We start from the raw sequence: 22806 nt of genomic DNA, 5'->3' as shown, positions 1-22806 counted from the left end.
AGCTGGAAAACGATACGCTAAAAAAAAGAACTTCAGCCTAAGTCTTACACATTATACAAAAACTAACATGGCTCACATACATACTTAAATGTAAAACTATAAAACTTTTAGGGAAAAACAGACAACCTTTGGGATCTAAGACTACGTAGGGTTCTTTTTTTTTTTTTTTTTGAGACGGAGTCTCGCTCTGCCGCCCAGGCTGGAGTGCAGTGGAGCAATCTCAGCTCACTGCAAGCTCCGCCTCCCGGGTTCCCGCCATTCTCCTGCCTCAGCCTCCCGAGTAGCTGGGACTACAGGTGCCCGCCACCTCGCCCGGCTAGTTTTTTTGTATTTTTTAGTAGAGACGGGGTTTCACCGTGTTAGCCAGGATGGTCTCGATCTCCTGACCTCATGATCCGCCCGTCTCGGCCTCCCAAAGTGCTGGGATTACAGGCTTGAGCCACCGCGCCCGGCCTTACGTAGAGTTCTTAAATGCAACACCAAAAGCAACAGTCTATAAAGGAAAAATCAGTAAAGTGGACTTTATCAAAACTGAAAACTTTTGCTCTGTATAAAACCCCAAGAGGGTGAAAAGATGGCTGGGCACAGTGGCCCACATCTGTAATTGTAGTAATTTGGGAGGCTGAGGCAGGCAGATCACTTGAGCTCATGAGTTTGAGACCAGGTGTGGGCAACATGGTACCCCATCTCTATAAAAAATTAGCTGGGCGTGGCCGGGCGCCGTGGCTCAAGCCTGTAATCCCAGCACTTTGGGAGGCCGAGACGGGCGGATCACGAGGTCAGGAGATCGAGACCATCCTGGCTAACACAGTGAAACCCCGTCTCTACTAAAAAATACAAAAAAAAACTAGCCGGGCGAGGTGGCAGGCGCCTGTAGTCCCAGCTACTCGGGAGGCTGAGGCAGGAGAATGGCGTAAACTCGGGCGGCGGAGCTTGCAGTGAGCTGAGATCTGGCCACTGCACTCCAGCTTGGGCGACAGAGCGAGACTCCGTCTCAAAAAAAAAAAAAAAAAAAAAAATTAGCTGGGTGTAGGCCGGGCATGGTGGCTCACGCCTGTAATCTCAACACTTTGGTAGGCTGAGGCAGGCGGATCATCTGAGGTCAGGAGTTTTGAGACCAGCCTGACCAACATGGAGAAACCTCGTCTCTACTGAAAATACAAAATTAGCTGGGTGTGGTGGTGCACGCCTGTAATCCCAGCTACTCAGGAGGCTAAGGCAGGAGAATCGCTTGAACCCGAGAGGCGGAGGTTGCAGTGAGCCGAGATCGTGCCATTGAACTCCAGCCTGGGCAACAAGAGCAAAACTCCATCGCAAAAAATAAATAAATAAATAAAAATAAATTTAGCTGGTCGTGGTGATAGTCCCATCTACTTGGGGAGCTAAAGCGGGAGAACTGCCTGAGTCCAGGAGTCAAGTACACAGCGAGCCAAGACTGTGGCACTGCACTCCACCCTGCGTGACAAAGTGAGACTCTGTCTCAGAAAAAAAAAAGGGGGGGTAGGGATGAAAAAGATAAGCTACAGACCAATGCAAACCAAAAATCCCATAAAGCAATCTCAAAACAACTCTCAGAACTCAACAGAAAAAACAATCCAATCAGAAAAGGGTGAAAGACAGGGATATTCCACTGCAGGGGAACACGGGAGGTGTCCATCACTGGGAAACGCAAATGAAAAACCACCGTGAGGCATCACGACACACCTGTCGGAACGGCTGAAGTAAAAACACGACACCACCAAGTGCTGCGGAGGATTCGGGGAAACTGACTGTCCTAGGTTGCTGGTGAGGACGTAAGAGTTTGATGGTTTAAAAAACGAAACATGCAACAACCCTATGGCCGAGCATTTACACTCCTGGAAAACTAATCTTTACACAGAAACCTGTACATCAACAGTCGTAGCAGCTTTATTTGGAATAGCCCCAAACTGGAAACATCCCAGGTGTCCTTCACGGGACCAATGTGTACACCACACAATACCACTCAGCAACAAAAAGGAGCAAACTGTGAACACACACATGCAACGCTGGATGATCTCCGAGGACACCGAGTGAAAAAGACAATCCCACCAGGCGCGGCGGCTCACGCCTGTAATCCCAGCACTCTGGGAGGCTGAGGCGGGAGGATCACGAGGTCAGGAGATCGAGACCATCCTGGCTAACACGGTGAAACCCCGTCTCTACTAAAAATACAAAAAACTAGCCGGGCGAGGTGGCGGCGCCTGTAGTCCCAGCTGCTCGGGAGGCTGAGGCAGGAGAATGGCGGGAACCCGGGAGGCGGAGCTTGCAGTGAGCTGAGATCGCGCCACTGCACTCCAGCCTGGGCGACAGAGCCAGACTCTGTCTCAAAAAAAAAAAAAAGACAATCCCAAGTGCTTACACACTATGCTCCCATTTATACAACATTCTTGACATGACAAAATAAGAGACGGAACGATTAGTGGTTGCCAGGAGTTAGGGGTGGCGGGAAGGGAGATCCTTGTGGGGATGGGATTTCTTTATCGTGATTGCAGTGGTAGTTACACAGATGTACATATGACACATGATTTGGGACTGTCCACCCACACTGCACCAGTGTCAAAGTTTTGCTTGGAATACTGCATTACAATCACGTAAGATGTAACCACGGAGGGAAACCAGATGAAGGCTGCGTGAGGCCCTTATCTTTACAACTTCCTATATTCTGAAATTAGTTCAAAATATAAAGTTAGGAAAAAAGAAAGCAACAGCTCTAAGTGCAGCATGACATCCTGGATTGGCTGCTACAGCAGAAAAAGGACATTGGGGAAAAATGGTAAAATCCAAATAAACTCTAATAGTACGATTGCACCAATGTTAATTTTTTAGTTTTGTTAAATGTACCAAGGTTATATGTAAGATGTTAACATTAAGGGAACCTCGGTGAAAGGTGTATGAACCTCTTCTGTGAATCTGGGCATGGTGGCTCACGCCTATAACCTCAACACTTTGGGAGGCCGAGGCAGGAGGATGGCTTGAGCCTAGGAGTTCGAGACTAGCCCAGGCAACATAATGAGACCCTAGCTCTACAAAAGATTAAGAGAATTAGCTGGGTGTGGTGGTGCATACCTGCAGTCCCAGCTACTCAGGAGGTTGAGGTGGCAGGATGGCCTGAACCAGGGAGGTCGAGGCTGCAGCAAGCTGTAATCACACCACTGCACTCCAGTCTGGGTGACAGAGCAAGATCTTGTCTCAAAAAATAAAAATAAAAAATAAAATAAATAAAAAATTGCAAACTCTGATGCCCAGACTGATTAAATCACAAGCTTTGGTGGCAGGTCCAGGTATTTTTAATACCAGGTGATTCTGATGTGCAGCCAAGGTTAAGAATCACTGCTCTTAGCTCACGCCTGTAATCCCAGCACTTTAGGAGGCCAAGGCGGGCAGATCACCTGAGGTCAGTTCGAGATCAGCCTGGCCAACATGGTGAAACCCTGTCTCTACTAAAAATACAAAACTTAGCCGGGTGTGGTGGTGGACACCTGTAATCCCAGCTACTCAGGGGGCTGAAACAGGAGAATGGCTTGAACCTGGGAGGTGGAGGTTGCAGTGGGCCAAGATCGCACCACTGCACTCCAGCCTGGGCAAGAGAGTGAGACTCCGTCTCAAACAAACAAAAAAATACTGTTCTGGAGACAGGATTTTAATGCATCTGTTTCCAAACCGGGCTTGCTCTCACAGTTGATTCCTTGAGGACAATTTCTAAGCAAGCATACCACTGTTCTTTTGACCTTCAGTCCCATTTTTAAGGGTCCAAATTCCTTTGAGAAAAGTTCCAGAAATCCTCCTCCCTCCCTACCCAATCTATGATCCTGTGTCCTTGTGATGCCCATTTCCACACAGCTGAAGAACTACGGAAGGAAAATGTAGTAAATTAGAAGAAAAAGACAAATGCCTTCCAGTTCCCACTTCTCTAAAACCCCATAGCTAGGAACAGAAAAAAACGAAAAGACTTGAAATGTTCTAGAGATATAATAAAAACTGATTTTTTTTTTAAAGAGGATCCACCTGGTTCCTAAAGCCTCCCTCGCTGCTCTCTGCACATCACACCACACAGCACCTGCAGGGAGGCCGTGGAGAGGTGTGGAGCAGGTGCAACAGGCAGCTACGCTCCCGGGGCCACACAGCGGAGAGAGGATTCGATGCAGCATGACGATCCCTTCCTCCCAGGCGTGACCTCTTCTCAGAACACAGGAACTGACAACGCTGTGAGTGGCAACTCAGCAGGTGGGCAGAGAAGCAGAAAGGAGCCCTCAGCACCACTAGGCCAGCTCTCAGGATCAGAAGAGCAGCCTCCAGGGAGGGTGCAGGGCTACAGGGACAGCCTTCGGGCAGTGGAGCTTCTGGTTTGGCACATGGGAAAGGCTGGGGCACATGCTCTGAAACATGACACCGTTAGGGAAGCCAGAAAGGACGCCATGGACAAGGCCATCGATTTGAACCCCCAGCCAAAATGGGTGCACTTGGCCTGCTCGAAAAGTGCTGCCAGCAGCGATAGGTTGGCAAATTAAAAGCAAACGAGTACAGGTCACGGCCACATAAAGGCAGTAACTGCACTCACAAGGTGGCTCGGCCCGAAGAGGTCTGAATCTGAATACGCCACACGGTCCCAGCCTCGGGGGAGAAGGGGAAGGCTGGGCCCTGGGGACTAGAGATGATGGCATTCCTTTCGTTCCTTCCTGACGTGGGCCTGGAGGGCTGTGCCCTGGTGACTCCTGTCTCCTAAAGGAGGGCAGGACCGGCTGAAGGATCCAGGCACTGATGTCTAGTTCTGAGGACACCCAGGACCCGCATCTACAAGGGCCATCTAAAACGTGGCCTGGAGGGGATGGGGGCAGGCGGGCACGAAGCTTCTGCTCAGCTCACTCCAGCTCCCCACGTGCTCATCTGTTCCCCAGATCTGGGGCTGCCTAGTGAGCAGTTAGACACCTGGGTTCCGCCCGGGGCTGCCTTCCACCGGGATGCCGGGCCTGCTGTGGCTGGACCCTACAGAAGACAAGGGAAGGAAAATTCACATCAAAGCTGGTAAAGGGACCTGTCAAAACCAAGTGCCAAATCCTCTGTGGGACAGGAAGGGGCAGCTAAGACGGGGGCTTCAGGAGGCCTTGGGAGGTATCAGAGCAGAGCCGGGAGCGATCGGTTAGCAGATGGTCAGCCAACAGATGCCTTCCCTGGGACATGGGGGAAGCTGGGGCTGTGGATTTCTGGCCCCAGGGGGTCCCAGGTCATTATACTGAACAAGAGGCACCTTCCCGGGACAATACAGCACCCTGTGCTGGAAGGAAGCACCATTTTCCACAGTGGACGAGTCTCGTGACCCCTCCTGTCTTCCAGAAGGATGGAAGGGAGCGCCCACCCCGCACCCCTGGAGAAAAAAGGCCCCCAGCCTGGGGAGCCGAGGGCTCTGCTCCTCCCACAGCTGAAGGGCCAGGAGAGGAAAGTGAAGGGGCAGGGAGAGGGAAGATATTTACCTTGGGTGTGCTCTGAAAACAAAAAACGCGCACTAGTCCACAGTCATTTATCAACTGCAGTTTCCAACTGTGCCAAAGAGGGAAAGGTCTACTGGGAAGGCTAAAGAGAGCAGAGAGAGAAAGAAGAGGAGAAGCTATTGAGCAGAAATGGCTGTGCCTCTTGGCTCCGGGCAGCACCATGGAGAGGGCTGATGCCCCAAGCAGGGGAAGCCAAGGGGGAGCCGGCAGCCGCAGTGCTGGCGCTGCACTGCCCCACAGCCTGGCTCAGGACGGCCGGCTGAGGAAGCCGGGAGCACAGCATGGAGGGCTGCACAGCATGGGGGCCGCCTTTCCCTCGGCCATACAGTTCCACGGAGAACTGACGCGGAGGACCTACCCTCGGCGATAACAGTTCCACGGAGAACTGACGCGGAGGACCTACCCTCGGTGATAACAGTTCCACGGAGAACTGACGCGGAGGACCTACCCTCGGCGATACAGTTCCACGGAGAACTGACGCGGAGGACTTACCCTCGGCGATACAGTTCCACGGAGAACTGACGCGGAGGACTTACCCTCGGCGATACAGTTCCACGGAGAACTGACGCGGAGGACCTACCCAGGGTTTGAAATGGTAGGCCAGGGGTCAGACAACTCTTTCTGTAAAAGGCCGATATTTCTAGTTTTTGTAGGTTATATGGTCTCTGTCACAGCTACTCAGCTCCACTGCTGTAACTCAAAGGCAGCCACAGCAATCCACAAACCGATGTGTGGGTTCTCACAAAACTTCATTCTCAAAAATAGGCTGCTGGCCAGATGTGACCCTTGCACCATTTGCCAAACCCTGCTGTAGGCAATTTAAAATTATTGTGTCTTCCAAGTCTCAAAAAAGGCACTTCTCTGTTGGGCGTCTAGTGCCAAGGTCCCCAGAAACTGGTTCTCATCTGCACGATTTAAGCAGCACCCCACCGAAATCTCCAGGTGTGCAGCGGCCCTACGCTCCTCCGGACAGTGAAGTGCCAAGCTCACAGGACAAAACGCAGGACAAGCTGAGTTCAGGCAAGAAACAGAAAGAGAAGGTCAGCCTCACTGGAGCAACTGTCAGGTTGTACTTGGGTGAAAATAACCAACATTGTGTCTAGAGAACCAAGAGGAAATGCCCCACAAAGCCACTATAAACTCTTCTCTTACAGGACGGCCCAGTGAAGATTTTTTAAAAATCTCTGGGTATATGATATGATGCAATGACGGGAAAAGCACTATTCTGGGATTAGGTCTGTATCTTCGATACAACATGTGCAGTCTGGGTGGCAGTGAGCCAGAAGGGCTCACGTGGGAAAACCAAAACCAAAAGGCTCACATTGTGAAAAGCACACCGCCCTGGCCTCTGAGACTCCAGTGTGGCGGGACAGTGTGAACTTCAGTAGAAGGGGCACCCCATACAATAAGAAACCATCACCGTGGGTCAACACAGAAGCTTCAGCAACCCTAGAAGGTGGGGCACTAGCTGCTCATCCAGCTCCTTCGGAGGCTGAGGCAGGAGGATCACCTGAGTCCCGAGTATGAGGCCAGCCTGGGCAACATGGCAAGATCTTATCTCTGAACAGAAGGTGCGGCACCATCCGTAGAGGGATCTCTTTAGAAAGAGATGCAGCCCATCCTCAGATCCAAGACTGAAGCAGCACGGCCTCCCCTGCTGCCTTTTTGCCAGCACCTGGATCTGGAGCCCCCAGGGGCTAAGGCATCCACGTGGCCCAGGGTGGGATTTCCCTCCCCTGCACGTCACCTCACAATTCAGAAAGGACTATTAGAAAAACATGTTTGTGCTCTCAAGTGTGGGTCTGAGTAGCCAGAGCGGCTCCATGGGAGGCCTACAGGAAGCAGGTCAGAGTGCCTGGGCCTTCTCTCTGGCTCTCCTTCCTGCCCTGTAGAACGGGCAGAAGAGCTAGCGCCCCTCCGGCCACAGGGAGGTTAGCAGAGTCAGACATGGAAGCTCCTAGCGCAGTGCCCTGGCGGGGGAAGCGCTGATAAGAGCTTATCTTCCTCACGGTGGGGCAGGTGGGGGTGGGAGGAAGCAAGCCCGTAGCTCCCTCCACAGCCTCTCCAGAAGCCCCACTGGCTCTTCCAGGAACCTCACGTTCAGGCAGATCTGACCCCAGCGTTAGGAACGCAATCAGAATTAAAGTATCTTCTCAAAAAACAAGAACAAGAAACCCTTCACCACTCCTACCCACAGCCTACACTTCAGACTCTTTCACCTCCCTCCTTGCAGTGGGGGGATGGGGTTTCACATCCCACAACCTCTAGTTCCATTTGCAAAATTTCTTCCAACACAATCTTCCCGCTCGCAGTGGAGCCCTGGAGGGGCCACGCTTAAATATTAGTATGAACTGGCCAAACTCCTCACAAATGTCCTTCTAGTGTCTAGGATGGTGTCTGCCAGCCACACACCGTCTAAGCCAGGGCCACTGCTGACTCCAAGTGACCTAAGCTTAATCTTAAATGGCCAAAAGAGTGTCTGAACTAAAACTTATTCCCACTTCCCAACAATTCTCTGATTAAGTCAATCCATTCTAAGAGATCCTTGAGAGAAAATATTGACTTACTATACTCTACTTTAAATACCAGTTAGTCTATAGTTTGGCGTCATCCATGCTATTAAAAATAGCAAGAAGTTCAAGTTGAATAATGAAGAATTAAAAAAAAAAAAAGCAAGAAGGGGGTTGGGCACAGTGGCTCATGCCTATAATCCCAGCACTTTGGGAAGCTGAGGCAGGTGGATCATCTGAGGTCACGAGTTCAAGACCAGCCTGGCCAACATGGTGAAACCCCATCTCTACTAAAAATACAAAAATTGGCCAGGCATGGTGGCTCACGCCTGTAATCCCAGCTACTCAGGAGTCTGAGACAGGAGAATTGCTTGAACCCAGGAGCCAGAGGTTGCAGTGAGCCGAGATCACACCGTCGTACTCCAGCCTGGACAACAGAGCAACAGAGTAAGACTCCATCTCAAAAAAAAAAAAAAAAAGAAAGAAAAACAAGAAGGGAAAAGGATGCGGAGAAAAGAGAGAAAAAAGACAGAGGGCAGGGTGGGGCGGCGAAAGTGCAAGTCTGTGTGTGTGAGCTCACGGCCCTTGGGTCCAGACACCGCGCACAGTGTGCCACTCGGCGCTCACCTGCCGCTGTGGTGGTCTTCTCACCAAGGAGCCTGGTCTGGCTGCCTGGCATAACCTGCAGGTCGGTGTTCTCAGGGGACTGTGGCAGGTTCTGAGCTCGGGTAGCCAGGAGTGCGTTGAGGTACTGCAGCCGCGTAACCTGGAGGATGACAGTGTTACTGGCAGACCCCACTGGTGAAGCGAGACGCAGAAGGTAGGCAGGAAAGGTCACGCCATGCCAGAAGAGGGCAGAGGCACAAGTTTAAGTGAGTTAAGGGAAGAGCAACTGAGTCAAGTGTTTTTAAGATCTCGCAGGGAAACTGGGTGCAAAGGTCTGTGTCCCTCAGGATGAGCGGAAGGCCCTGCTCCGGGCCGTCTCAGACCAGCTGATCTAGCCCCCAGTGACACAAAGTCGGCTAAAGTCAGCACCCACGAGCAGCCCAGGCAGTCACCTTGATGAGCTGCAGGTCAGAGAGCGCCCTCACGGTGTAGTCGGGACAATACGCAGATGAACGCGTGCCGTCACCTGGGTCGGGCTGCAGGTCATGGCGGATGGGCTGGAGCGAGGACACCGGGGACTGGTGAACTATCGAAGGAACAATCAGTGATGGCAGAAGCCAGTGCTGGCAGCTGGGAGCCCCCTCCCCTGGAGGGGACAACCGCACAGCTTCGAAGAGCCACCCCACCAATCGCCCTGGAGAGGCGATGTGCCTGGGAAGCAGGGGGAGGAGAATGAGCGCAGGCAGGAGAGGGTTTGCAGGGGTGGAGCGAGCCGCAAAGTCGAGCGAGGAAGAATGCTGCCCTCCCGCCCGGAAGCCCAGGGGCCACACCACCTCGTGGGGCGGTGGGCTCAGGTGGAAGGGAGGCGAGGAGGGGCACTGAGGGCCCAAGCGACAATGGGAGACAGGCTCTGCAGCCTCAACCCTGACCCTCAGCACCAGCAGGGCCACGGCTTACCTGAGGATGGCACGGTTAGCGCCGACACTCCATAGTACGTGAAGGCCCCATTCTCGAACTTCAGACCCTCCTTCCCGATCTCCACTTCAACCCTGCCCTGGGAGGAGTGGCAAGGAGAGAAACAGGTGCGGCCAGATCACCTTTCCCGTCAGAAGACAGCGGAAGGAGAAACCCAGCACCTCAACTGTTCGGGGCGGGAGGGTGGGTATCTGCAAGCCCCTGCTCCCCTCTTCTCCTAGACCCTGCCCTGGCCTGAGGAGGCAGGAGGGGCTCCAGGCCTGGACGCACAGCTACCTGCAGGATGAGAATGAAGTAATCCACCGGCTGGCTGCGCTGGTAGAGGTAGTGGTGCGCGGCCAGGCGGTTGCTCTCGTCAAACCTCACTTCCTGGTTGACGCTGGGATGCTTCAGCAGGTGCAGCAGCACCTTCTCCGAGACGCGCAGTGGGCTGAACACATCCACCTCTGCCCGGAGGGAAAAGGGACAGTGTCCACTGGGGCCTAGTGGCCGGTGGAACCACACCCAACGCTGCAGGCGATTTCAAGTTATTCTGCCCCGCAGGGCTCTCCTGGGTGGCCTGTCAGCAGCTGCCCCCACACCTCAACACAAGAGAATTGGGCAGGGGCCAGGTGCGGTGGCTCACGCCTGCAATCCCAGCACTTTGGGAGGCTGAGGCAGGTGGATCACCTGCGGTCAGAAGTTCGAGACCAGCCTGACCAACATGGCAAAATCCCGCCTCTACTAAAACTACAAAAATGAGCCGGGCGTGGTGATGCACGCCTGTAAGCCCAGCTACCCGGGAGGCTGAGGCAGGAGAATCGCTTGAACCCGGGAGGCGGAGGTTGCGGTGAACCAAGATCGTGCCACTGCACTGCAGCCTGGCTGACAGAGCGAGACCCTGTCTTTTTTTAAAAAAAAAAAAAAAGAACTGGGCAGGGCACCCCACACCCGCGCAGCTGAGAGCTGAGGCCCCTGGCTGTGGCGCACCAGGCGTGGCGCTGGCCTGGCCCAGCTGTTGGTCCTCTGGCAGAGAGGAGCTGTCTCTCCCATGACCCAGGATGCTGGCAGGGCTGCAGAGAACACACAAGTCCTCAAGACGCGCCGCTTGCTAGGAGCGGGGAGCAGAGTCAGTGTCGGCCCTGGGCGGCCTCCTGACCCACAGGACGGTGAGGAGAGCAGGGGGCGCGGACCACCTTCCCGCCTCACCTCGGGACAGGAAGCGCTGGGTGGCCAAGAGCAGCTGAGGCGAGATTTTTACTTTATATTCATCATCAGACCCCTTGAACAAGGAGAACTCCTCCTTCCGCTTGAGAGGGGCCATCAGAGAAGCAGGCTTCCTCCTCACCACAGTGTCTCCTAAGATGGAAGAAGAGGGCGCGCTCAGGCATCAGCCACCTGTCAGTCAACACCACCACACCAAGGGACTGCATCGCCTGCTCCTTCCTACTGAGGCCAGGGGGTCCTCGACGGAGCAGCATCAGAGCTCCAGGGACATGTCTTCAGCACCACTCCCTCCACGGGGCCTGCTCCCACCCCAACCACACAGAGCGAGGGGTGGCTCCCTGCCTTGGAGCTGGCTGAAGAGAACGCTGATATGATAACAAAGCAGCTCTTATAAAACAACAGGCATCCCTGATAGGTCACTGGACGTGGACTCGATTTTATTTTAATTTAGGCCAGATGTAGTGATTCACACCTGTAACCCCAGCACTTCAGGAGGCCGAGGCGGGAGGATCACTTAAGGCCAGAAGTTCACCACCAGCCTGGCAACAGAGAGACCGTGTCTTTACAAAAAATAGAATAATGAGACAGGTGTGGTGGCACGCGCCTGCAGTCCCAACTGCTCAGGAGGCTGCGGTGGGAGGAAAGCTCGAGCCTGGGAAGTTGAGGCTGCAGTGAGCCATGACTGCACCACTGCACTCCAGCCTAGATGACAGAGCAAGACCATCTCAAAAAAAAAAAAAATTAAAAATTAAAAAATAGTAACAGGCCTCTCTGGCCACTGAGAAACTTCTCACTAGAAAGCATATGTTCAAGGATGACCAGTGCAAAAGGGCCGCAATTAACCTGGAGACCCCAGGCCTGTGGCAGTCTCAGGAATGGAACCAGAAATGCTATGTTTGAAAACTGACACGAGTAAAGCAATATTTCTGGAAGCATGCAGGACAGGGGGCCCGGCCATGAAGCACAGGCTCTGTGCAGCTCTGCAGACCTCAGCCACCAACCTAACAGGCAGACACTTTTACCACGAAATCAAGGGCCCGGGATCAGCTGCTTTGGGAAGACTTATTTCCACCCCCTCCCAGTGTCTCAGCCTGGAGTACAGTGGCATGATCTCGACTCACTGCAACCTCTGCCTCCTGGGTTCAAGCAATTCTCCTGCCTCAGCCTCCTGAGTATCTGGGATTACAGGCGCACGCCACCGCGCCCAGCTAATGTTTGTATTTTTAGTAGAGACAGAGTTTCACCATATTGGCCAGGCTGGTCTTGAACTCCCAACCTCGTGATCTGCCCGCCTCGGCCTCCCAAAGAGCTGGGATTACAGGCGTGAGCCACTGCGTCCAGCCGGGAAGACTTTCTTCATGGCAAAGAATGGGTTCTTTCAGAGGACATTTCTGTAATGTACAAAAGAACCTGCAAAAACAAAAGCACCTCGGGAGACAGAAGGCTGGGAAAGGCCCATGAAGGGCAGAGCTCTCTCAGTAATGGAGGAATCTAACAGGACTGCTGCTAACGGAGCCCCAGGCGAGCCCTCCTGCAAGGCGGCTCCCTGCCAGCGCCCAGGCAGGGCTGAGAAGGGGCCTGGCTGTGGATCTTGCTGGGTTTCAGCAGCACAGAGGCCCACTGGCCTCGGACGCAACATACACCTGGGGAAGTGCGCGGGCCCAGCGGAGACGTAACTGCCAAGAGTCTGGACTCACGGTAGTCTTCAGACTCGTCCAGGATCTCGGACCTGATGATCTCCTCGATCACGTCCTCCAGGGTGACCAGGCCCAGGACCTCGTAGAAGGGGTCGCCCTCACCCTCGTTGTTCACCTTCTGCACGATGGCCAGGTGGGACTTCCCTGTGGGCGGAGGACACTCATGGAACAGCTTGCTGGGCCCCCGCACTTTGATTCATCTCCCTCGGGGCCCACCAAAAGGACGTGGCTAATGTTCATGTTCCTACAGCGGGTCAGGCACAGAGCCAGACTCTTTTCTAGGTTTTTACTTAAGACGCCCAGCATGACTATGAGGACTGGCCTTATTTTCACACGGGTTGAAAATGAAGCCCTGGGCTCATGCTTGCTCATCTGCACAGGCCCCCCAGGCAGAGGTGGCCGAGCTGGGATCCAGCTCCAGGTCTGTGCGCCTCCATGCCATGGATGCAGTTCAGACAAGCATCCAGTCGAGAACACATGCGCCTCACACAGCAGCCAGCCTGCATATGCAGGCTAACAAGGGCATGACTCCGGAAACGCAGGCTCTCCTGCGGCAGTCCACACGGGGCGGCTGAGTGAGGCCACCCAGCCTGACTCTCCTCGGGAGGTTTTCCTAATTCTTTTTTTTTTTTTTTTTTTTTTTTACAGTAAATATATATGCTGTCCATCCTATGTAAATGTGAACTCCTTCTTGTCCTTATGATAGAAATGAAAAAGAGATAGAAAGATAGATAGACTGTGTGTATGTGTGTGCGTGTGTGTCTGTGTATCTTTTCGTTTTCCTAATTCTTAGAGCTGCCCATTAGGGTCTGTGAACCAGGGGATGAGACGCGTGGCAGCTGACCACTCAGGAGTCAAGCTGTGCAGGGGGAGGAGCACCAGGCTGATCTTCCGCCTTACCCTGTCTTTCTTTCTCAGGTTAGCTTCCTGTTTGGTTTGTCTGCTTAGTGAGGGAATGTAAACTTGGAAAAAAGCCCAAGTCTCACAGTGTTGGGGAATGCTGGGGAGGCTTCAGGAATTTACTGTGTCAGGTAAGTGCTTTTCATCCACACTACTTTAGACCCGTCTGAAAAAACCAGAACGCAAGCCACCTAAGTAATTTAAAATCTGAACGGCTGCGTTAGAAAAGTCAAAACAAACACACAAAATTAAGTTTTATATTGTAAGTAACCCAATATAGTCAAAACAGCATTTCAACATGTCATCAATCCAAAAAATAAACACAGACATTTCGTCTATTTTGCACTCTCTGAATCTGGTGTGTTTTATGCTCACAGCACATCTCAACTCAGACTCCACCTTTAGGTACCACAGCCCCAGGTGGAGGGGGCTGCCGGCCTGCGCTGCACAGGGCCAGGACAGGGGATGGGAGCAATTCATCCAGCCAGGCCCTCCTTTGTCACTAACGGAAACACTGAGGGAAACTGGCCTGGACCTGCCTGTGAGGGGGACCTGCTTCAAGACTCTCTTGGGAAATCAAAAAGTCAAGTTCACGTTGTGTGGATCATACTTTACATCCCGTGAGCTTGATTTTAAAAAGCACAGTTCTCCAGGATGCTTGCATTCCCCTGGACAAAAAGCTGGAAATGGCCACACGAGTCATCTCCCCGCTTTCCAGGAGGAAAGGCTAGGACCCCTGGAGATGGCCACTCAGCCCTCTGAACCGCATTTCTAGACACCTTCTAACCCTCGGTGCTTGTGCTGGGTGCCGTCTCTACGTGGGCCACGGCTGCCCCGCCAGAGTACAAACCTGTCAGGCCAGGCCAGGAAGGCCACGCGCGACTTGTGGTTTTGGTTAATGCCTCGGATTCCAGCACCAAAGCCCAGGATCTAAACAGCCACCTCAGCGCAGAGAGGCCTCATCTCGACTCCCTTCTCCCAGGAAGCCAGCCCCTGTGACAGGTTTCCTGCAGAAAGGGACTCACTCCTTTGCTTTCAGACTTCTCGAGAACAAGGCACACGACTCTCCATTTCCCTCTAAAACAAGGCACACGACTCTCCATTTCCTGCCACACTGGGATGACTCTACCACGAACAGAAGAAAGCAGGCCCTGGAAGATCCCCCGGAACAGTGGTTGTGTGACTGAATCCCAAGAAGAACGTCTGGGGGGTCTAGATGGCAGCCAAAGATGGCAGCAGGGGGACAGAGCAAGGGCAGCTGGAGGGACTCAAGGTCACCTCTCATGTGCTGAGCCACCAGAGTGGAACCACTCACACCGACGCCGGCCCGCAGGCCAGCTCCATGGGGCCACACACACCGACGCCCGCCCACGGGCCAGCTCCACGGGGCCACGCACACCGACGCCCGCCCACAGGCCAGCTCCACGGGGCCACGCACACCGACGCCTGCCTGCGGGCCAGCTCCACGGGGCCAGGCACACGGACGGCCGCCCGGGGGCCAGCTCCACGGGGCCACGCACACCGACGCCTGCCAGCTCCATGGGGCCACGCACAACGACGCCCGCCCACGGGCCAGCTCCACGGGGCCACGCACACCGACGCCTGCCCGTGGGCCAGCTCCATGGGGCCAGGCACACCGACGGCCGCCCGGGGGCCAGCTCCACGGGGCCAGGCACACCGACGCCCGCCTGCGGGCCAGCTCCACGGGGCCAGGCACACCGACGCCCGCCCGCGGGCCAGCTCCACGGGGCCACGCACACCGACGGCCGCCCGGGGGCCAGCTCCACGGGGCCACGCACACCGACGCCCGCCAGCTCCACGGGGCCACGCACACCGACGCCCGCCCGCGGGCCAGCTCCACGGGGCCACGCACACCGACGGCCGCCGGGGGGCCAGCTCCACGGGGCCACGCACACCGATGCCCGCCAGCTCCACGGGGCCACGCACACCGACGCCCGCCCGCGGGCCAGCTCCACGGGGCCACACACACCGACGCCCGCCCGCGGGCCAGCTCCACAGGGCCACGAGCAGCTGTGACAGTGTGTCTTGCCAACATCAAGCAGAAAGTCCTGGAAAAGCTTCAAGTGTAATTTTAGTTAGCAGGCTCCAGGGTATCCCAATTATTTCAATGCCAAAGTACCCTTTCATAATGCCCAATTTCTATGATGTTAGTAACAGCTGGAGCGTAAGTTGCTCCACCCTCTCTCTCCTGTTTTCTAAAGCACCTGGGTGAATGAACGAATACTGTGAGAAAGACAAAAGTAGCGTGCTGACGCTCCTCACGCTGTCGGAGCTGCTCAGACTCTTTTCAGCATCCTGGCAATCATCTGGCTCCTGACAGGAAACCAGAGCTCGGTTCCTTTAAAGCAGAGACTGCGGCCGAGCACGGTGGCGCACACCTGTAATCCCATCTCTTTGGGAGGCTGAGCTGGGAGGATCACTTGAGGCCAGGAGTTCGAGACCAGCCTGGGCAACAGAGGGAGACCCCAATCACTACATAAAATTAAAAATTAGCTGGGTATGGTGGTGCTCACCTGTGGCCCCAGCTTACTCAGGAGGCTGAGGTGGGAGGATTGCTTGAGTCCAGGAGGCAGAGGCTACAGTGAGCCACGATCACATCACTGCACTCGAACTCGGGTGACAGAGCAAGACTCTGTCTCAAAAATAATAATAACAACGTTCTTGGCCAGGCGCGGTGGCTCACGCCTTTAATCCCAGCACTTTGGGAGGCCGAGGTGGGCAGATCACAAGGTCAAGAGATAGAGACTGTCCTGGCCAACATGGTGAAACTCTGTCTCTACTAAAAACACAAAAAAATTAGCTGGGCATGGTGGTGTGCGCCTGTAGTCCCAGCTACTCAGGAGGCTGAAGCAGGAGAATCACTTGAACCCAGGAAGCAGAGGTTGCAGTGAGCCGAGATTGTGCCACTGCACTCCAGCCTGGCAATAGAGCAAGACTCCATCTCAAAATAATAATAATAATAATGGTAACAATAATGTTCTTTTTTTTTTTTTTAAGACGGAGTCTCGCTCTGTCACCCAGGCTGGAGTGCAGTGGCCAGATCTCAGCTCACTGCAAGCTCCGCCTCCCGGGTTCATGCCATTCTCTTGCCTCAGCCTCCCAAGTAGCTGGGACTACAGGCGCCCGCCACCTCACCCGGCTAGTTTTTTTTTTTTTTGTATTTTTTTTAGTAGAGACGGGGTTTCACCATGTTAGCCAGGATGGTCTCGATCTCCTGACCTCGTGATCCGCCCGTCTCGGCCTCCCAAAGTGCTGGGATTACAGGCTTGAGCCACCGCACCTGGCCAATAACGTTCTTTTATACATTAAGGTCCCTGACTTAACCATGGTTCAAATTACAATTTTTCAAATTTGGTGGTTCAAAAGCAGTATATATTCAGCAGAAACTGTACTTCAAACACATATAACCATTCTGCTTTCACTTTCAGTACAGCAGTCAATAAATTACATGAGATATTCAACACTTCATTTTAAAATAGCTTTGTGTTAGATGACTTTGCCCAACTGCAAGCTAAAGTAAGTGTTCTGGGCATGTTTAAGGTGGGCCAGGCCGAACTATTTTGTTTGGTAGGTTAGATGTATCAAACACATTTTTGACAAGGTATTTTCAACGTACAGTGGGTTTATCAGGACATAACCCCATTTGTAAGTCAAGGAGCAGCTGTCCAAGTTATTTATTACTGCTCCGAAGCACTCACTCTTCCTGGTGCGTCTGCACAAAACAATCAGCATGTCATCTCAAGTTGGCACTGACTGAGGGGTGCCTTGCTGGTACCTCGCCCCCAGACTGAAGTTCCCTAGCAGACGGAGCAAAAGAAACAAGAGCTGGAATGAAAGCTGCCAAGATGGCAGGGACTCCAGCTCCAGGAAATTCAGAGGCTCATACGCTTGGCAGAGAGATGGGAAGGGAATCGATTTTTAAAACTTCACACACCACAAAAGCTGCAATATGTTCTTTGTTCCTAAGCCGAGGAATGCCTAAGAAGGTTAGGAAGGACAAAAAGGACTTTAACACGGAAAAAATATATTTGCCAAAGGACTGCACTGAACTAGAGAAGCAGAGAAAAAACCTCTGGGATGTCACCAGAGAGACATGGCCAGTCTGCCCACCAATGGCCCTCACTCACCACAGGAGCGGGGAAGTCAAGGGGGATTAAAAAGCTCCTCATTCAACTTCCAGGGTCCAAAAACCTCCCCCATTGTCTTCCAAGGGGATCCTGTTCAGCGTGCTGTCAGGCAGCTTTTAGAAAGGTCCGTTTCAAGCAGAGGCACTCATCCCCAAATCCTCCTGCATCGGGCTGCTTGTGACCTGCCTGGAGGCCACCCAGCCCAGAACAGGAGCAGCCTGGACCCTGGCCTTTCTGATTTCCTTCCTAGCTACATTTCCACCTGCATTTCAGTCTGAACCTGCTCCACTTGCTCATCTTAAAACCAAACAGCAGAGGGCCTCCTCCCCTGCCCCAGTCCTCTGCCGGTCACTGCTCTCTGCAGCCACGCTCTGTGGAGGGCTGTCTACATTGGTTCTCGTACCTTTCCACACCTCATTCATTCCTCAAATGGCTCCCTTGCCGTGGCACCAAATCTGCTCTTGCAGAGGTCAACGGTATCCTGTTTGCTGGCCTCCTCTCCTGTCACTCCCCTTCCCTGGGAAAGGGGTCTCTTCCCTTAGCTTCCAGGACATTCCGCATCTCGGGCTCTCCTCCTTCCTTGGTCTGGCCTCCTCCTGGCCAACTTCTCCTGCGCTTTGCTTGCCCCGGACACACCTGTGCTCCTGGGAGGCTGAGGCTCTCTGCCTGCCTCCCGTGACTGGAGAGACACTCCTATTCTGCCTCCCGCTTGCAGTTCACATCAACCGCCTGCTAGAAGTTTGCCTCTTGGGACACTGCACAGACATAAATTCAACGGCCAAAACCTGCTCCCCATGCCTGGCCCTTAGTGAAGGCGCACCGCCACCACACAGTCAGAAATCTGGGCCTCATCCTCAGCCGCTGCTCCTTGTTGCACAGCCCCGCTGCCAGACACCAGTCTTCCTAATTCCATCTCTGCTGCCCTCTTGGGGCTCCTCTCCAGGCCTGCCATGCACCTTGTTCAGGTTATCACCCCCTCTCACCTGAAACCCTCACACCGCTGGTCTCCACAATCATTACTGATCTGTAAAAATAACTGACGCTGGCCGGGCGCGGTGGCTCACGCCTATAATCCCAGCACTTTGGGAGGCCGAGGCGGGCAGGTCATGAGGTCAGGAGATCGAGATCATCCTGGCGAAAATGGTGAAACCCCATCTCTACTAAAACACAAAAAAATTAGCCGGGCGTGGTGGCGGGCACCTGTAGTCCCAGCTTCTCGGGAGACTGAGGCAGGAGAATGGCATGAACCCGGGAGGCGGCGGAGCTTGCAGTGAGCGGAGATTGCACCACTGCACTCCAGCCTGGGCGACAGAGCGAGACTCTGTCTCAAAAAAAAAAAAAAAAAAAAAAACTGATGCTGCTACTTGATGCTCGTGGCCCTGGTGATCAAGTCCAAGATCCTTACACAGCACACAACCCTACCCCCCACCCCCCGCCGGGGGACATCCTGCCTCTAGGCTCCTTCCCAATGAACATGAACATTTTCAATTTTTCCCCAAGTGGAAGCCCCAACCACCCTGGACCAAGCTCATCCATCGCATCTGAAAGACAAGACCACGGCAGCCAAGATCCTGACCCTAAGGGTTTGGAAAATGAAAGACCACTTTCACCAGCCTCATCCTGAGCATCACGACCAACTACGGAAGTCGCCTTCAGTTCTGAACGGGGCAACCCTTCCATCTCCACTGCCCCAAATCTCTGCTTGGGGACTGCTCAACTGTTGAAAGCAGCAGCTGGCTGAAGCCAGACACCAGAGCGAGCGTTTTCTTAAAGAATCTAGAAATGTGAGTGCTTAGAACACCAAAGGGACAGCTACAGTCTTCCACGTTTTCCCTAAAAAGAAGGAAGTCTGGTGACCTGCCTGGAAGAAACGGAAATCTGCACTTCCAGGTTGACCCCTTGCTCCCGGACTGGCAAACGGCTCACCTACCAGCAGAGCCTGCTAACGCCAAGCACACAGCACGTGCATGCCAGGCACTGGCCAAAGTGCTTGATGAGTCTCTGCCGCAGGTGCACTTACCCACTCTGATCACTAGCAGCAGAGGAGCCTGCGCTACAAGAGGCTGAGCAGCCTTCTGGGGCTGGGAGCAGGCAAGGGCAGGATGGAACCTACTCCGTTGAGTCCAGGGTTGCACTGTTGGCCACCACACCAGGAGAACCACCCCTGCCTCGGGCTCCGGCAGCCCACATGGAGTACTTACCACCACGAGGCTCTGTCTGGACCCAAGCCCAGGCTCCCTCCCCAGGGCAGGGTGGCATGGCCATGTTCTAGGGACACAGCCAGGAGCACCCAACAGTCTAAGAGAATAGTTAGAGCTGCCCACCCAAGCCTCCCACCACCCTTTCCTGAGGTACAGTAATGACAGTAACTTAGCACCCAGGCCTCCTGCAAGGAATAAGGGACGAGATTACAGAGAGTGCCCATCAGCTCCTGGCACATAGCAGTGCTCAGTCAGGAGTAGCAGTCATTACCACAAAGCCTGGCTTCCTGCACCGACAGGCCAGGGGCTCTCGACAGACAGTGCCAGAGACGTCCTGCCACAAATACCAGGAGGCTTTGCCACTTCTTGGTCTCAGAGCAGACAGCCTTTAGGGTCAAGCCCATCCACCACCCTGGGGTGCCCCCACCCTCACCCTACAGGAGTGCAGGTGTGAGAAGCATGGCTGTTGGCCAAGGTGTGAGCACCAAACTCTGGGGAGCACCCCTAAGGATGACGCTGGGGAGGACTACAGAGGAAACCACACCTTCACACCTGGGGAGTATTGGTTTTACCTTCAATCTCCGAACTGCTTAGATAAAACAGAGTGAAAGGAGGGATGAAAATGTGGAGTGAAGGGAGAACTTGAAACCTTACAGATAGAAAAGTGTAGGTTAGGCTGGGTGCAGTGGCTCACGCCTGTAATCCCAACACTTTGGGAGGCTAAGGTGGGAGGATCACTTGAGGCCAGGAGTTTGAGACCAGACTGGGCAAAATAGTGACACTCTGTCTCTATATAAAATTTTTTAAAAACAGGAGATTAAAAAGCAAAAAAAAAAAAAAAAAGGCCAGGTACAGTGGCTCACGCCTGCAATCCCAGCACTTTGGGAGAGTAAGGCAAGTGGATTACCTGGTTAGGAGTTCAAGACCAGCCTGGCCAACGTGGTGAAACCCCGTCTCTACTAAAAATACAAAAATTAGCCGGGCATGGTGGCGTGCACCTGTAGTCCCAGCTACCCGGAAGGCTGAGGCAGGAGAATTGCTTGAACCTGGGAGGCGAAGGTTGCAGTGAACCGAGAACGCACCACTGCACTCCAGCCTGGGCGACAGAGCCGAGAGAAAGGGAGACTAAGTCAGCATCCGTGGAGTTACTTTTGGGGGAAGCAAAGTGTAAGTTTCCCTGGCTTTACTGCAGATAAGAGATTGACACCTAAATACCCTTATCTGCAGTAAAGCCAGAGACCTTAAGAACGCTCTGAAGGAAACATCACACGTTCAGTCAATTTGATATTACATGTGTGCGGGCCACAACGTCCCAGATACCTGGAGACTACCCTCTTCTCTGTGTTCTTCTAGTTTCTAGCCAAACATTTGGACCTGCTACAAAGACAAGCACACAGAAACGCTCTGGGAGAGGGGAAGAGCTGGGGGATTAGAGCCAAGCGGACATATCCCTCCCTGCAAATAGGATATGTATAGGGGTGCCATCCTGACGCGGGGGTTAAAGTGTTCGCTGTCTAAAGGATTTCTCCCACTCTGATGGATGGCCTTTAAGTATTTCAAAAGGTGATTCCAACCTGCAAGGCCAATACCGTCTTGAAAAGGGACCTTAAAAGTCTCACCACACGCCACGGGGGTGGGACCCTTTCCTGAAGGCTTTCATAACTCTCCATCCCTTTTCAGGGAGAGGGCACTGGCACAGGCGTCCCCTGCACCATGCCCGGGATGTTACCTCGCTTGAACTCCTCCAGGACAGCGTCCAGCTTGGTGTCGTTGAAGACGAAGTGGAGCGGATGGTTGTAGAAACGAGTGATGGTGCTGAGCGGCGTGCAGTCTTCAGGATCCACGAAGGCCAAGTCCTTGAGGTAGAGCATGTCCACGATGTTGGAGCGCTCCTCCTCGTACACGGGGATGCGCGTGTGGCCGCTCTGCATGATGCTGGCCAGGACGCCGAAGTCCAGCACGGTGCTGGCGTCCAGCATGAAGCAGTCTTCGAGGGGCGTGAGCACGTCCTCCACGGTCCGGCAGCGCAGCACGCCCTTGCTGAGATCGCTGTAGGGGTCGCCGCCGCCGCGCGCCAGCTCCAGCACCCGTTCCCGCAGCCGCCCGGGCCGCGCTGCCAGCTCCAGCAGCTGCCCCACGGGCAGCGCCACGGGCAGAGTGAGCAGGACGGCCAGGCGGCTGAGGCCGAGCGCGCGCGGCGCCAGCACCAGCGTCCAGCGACCGCTCACGGCGGCCGGCACCACCTCGCCCACCAGGAACACGAGCCCCGCGCTGCCCAGCACAGCAGGCACCGCACGCTGGCCGGCCGCGCGGTACAGCAGCACCGCCAGCGCCGCCTGCGCCAGGCTGGCCAGCAGCAGCAGCGCGCCCAAGGCGCAGCCGGCCCAGCGCCGCGCGGGCTCCAAACGCCGCGCCGCCGCACGCTCCGCCTCCGAGCCGCTCTCGCGCAGCACCTGCACCTCCGCCGGCGCCAGCGCCAGCGCGCTCAGCTGCAGGCCGCGCGCCAACGCTGCCAGCGCCAGCAGCCCGGCCGCCCCCAGGCCCAGAGCCCAGGGAGGCGCCGCCTCCTCGGCCGCCCCGCCACCCGGCTCCACGCGCACCGCCAGCAGCGCCGAGTGCGGGCGCACGGCCTCGGCCCGCAGGCGCAAGCGCAGCAGCGCGCGCCACTCGCCCGCGGGGGCGGCCGCCTCCTCCCGGCAGCCCGCCCCCTCGGGGGCCACCCAGGACCAAGAGCTGTTGGCGAAGCCCGGGCCGAAGAGGCGCAGGAGGAAGGTGGCGTCCGGCGTGTCCCGCGCCGCCCCTCCGCGTACCCACCCCGCGCCCGCCGCTCCATCCTCCTCCAGACAGAAGCCCAGCACTCGCGGGCCCGGCGCGGCGTCCCCCGCGGCGTTGCCCAGGCAGAGCGCGGCGAATAACCAGCCTAACACACCCGCCGCCGCTGCCGCCGCCGCCATAGCCTGCCGCCCCCTCTCGGCCTCTCGCGCAGCCTACCCCGCTCGCCCCGCGCCTCCCCGGGCCAATCGTTGCCGGTCTTCGCGCTCCCTCGGCCAATAGGC

At 54.9% G+C, this 22806-nt stretch overlaps 1 protein-coding gene across 4 annotated transcripts; it reads right to left on the bottom strand.

The window, feature by feature from the left end:
- Positions 1–2379: 2379 nt before the first annotated feature.
- Positions 2380–22726, bottom strand: CNNM3 (cyclin and CBS domain divalent metal cation transport mediator 3). Of its 4 annotated transcripts, none has more exons than XR_007718901.1 (9): positions 21480–22704; positions 12502–12645; positions 10787–10936; positions 9875–10044; positions 9581–9677; positions 9076–9209; positions 8645–8783; positions 4027–5004; positions 2380–3185 (listed from the first exon to the last, which is right to left on the bottom strand). XR_007718901.1 is itself a non-coding variant. In XM_050755097.1 (8 exons), the coding sequence occupies exons 1-8, from the start codon at positions 22702–22704 to the stop codon at positions 4940–4942; spliced, it is 2124 nt and encodes a 707-aa protein (XP_050611054.1). In that variant the 5' UTR covers positions 22705–22726; the 3' UTR covers positions 2380–4939. The 4 variants fall into 4 exon arrangements, 2 of the variants coding, with proteins under 2 accessions (XP_050611054.1, XP_050611056.1); XR_007718902.1 differs by having other exon boundaries at positions 4079–5004; XM_050755097.1 differs by having other exon boundaries at positions 2380–5004; positions 21480–22726.
- Between the last annotated feature and the right edge of the window lie 80 nt (positions 22727–22806).

This window comes from Macaca thibetana, chromosome 13 (genome assembly GCF_024542745.1).
Source record: "Macaca thibetana thibetana isolate TM-01 chromosome 13, ASM2454274v1, whole genome shotgun sequence".
Lineage (NCBI taxonomy): Eukaryota > Metazoa > Chordata > Mammalia > Primates > Cercopithecidae > Macaca > Macaca thibetana.
Note: the sequence above shows the minus strand (reverse complement) of the source record. Positions and strands in the feature narration are given on the sequence as shown.

Coding starts and splice junctions, on each gene's coding strand:
- CNNM3 (XM_050755097.1), bottom strand. CDS start 22,704: ATGGCGGCGGCGGCAGCGGCGGCGGGTGTGTTAGGCTGGTTATTCGCC. Junction 8,784..9,075: donor CTGACCTGCAGCTCATCAAG/GTGACTGCCTGG, acceptor GTCATCCTCCAG/GTTACGCGGCTGCAGTACCT. Junction 5,005..8,644: donor GAAGACCACCACAGCGGCAG/GTGAGCGCCGAG, acceptor TGTCTTCTGTAG/GGTCCAGCCACAGCAGGCCC.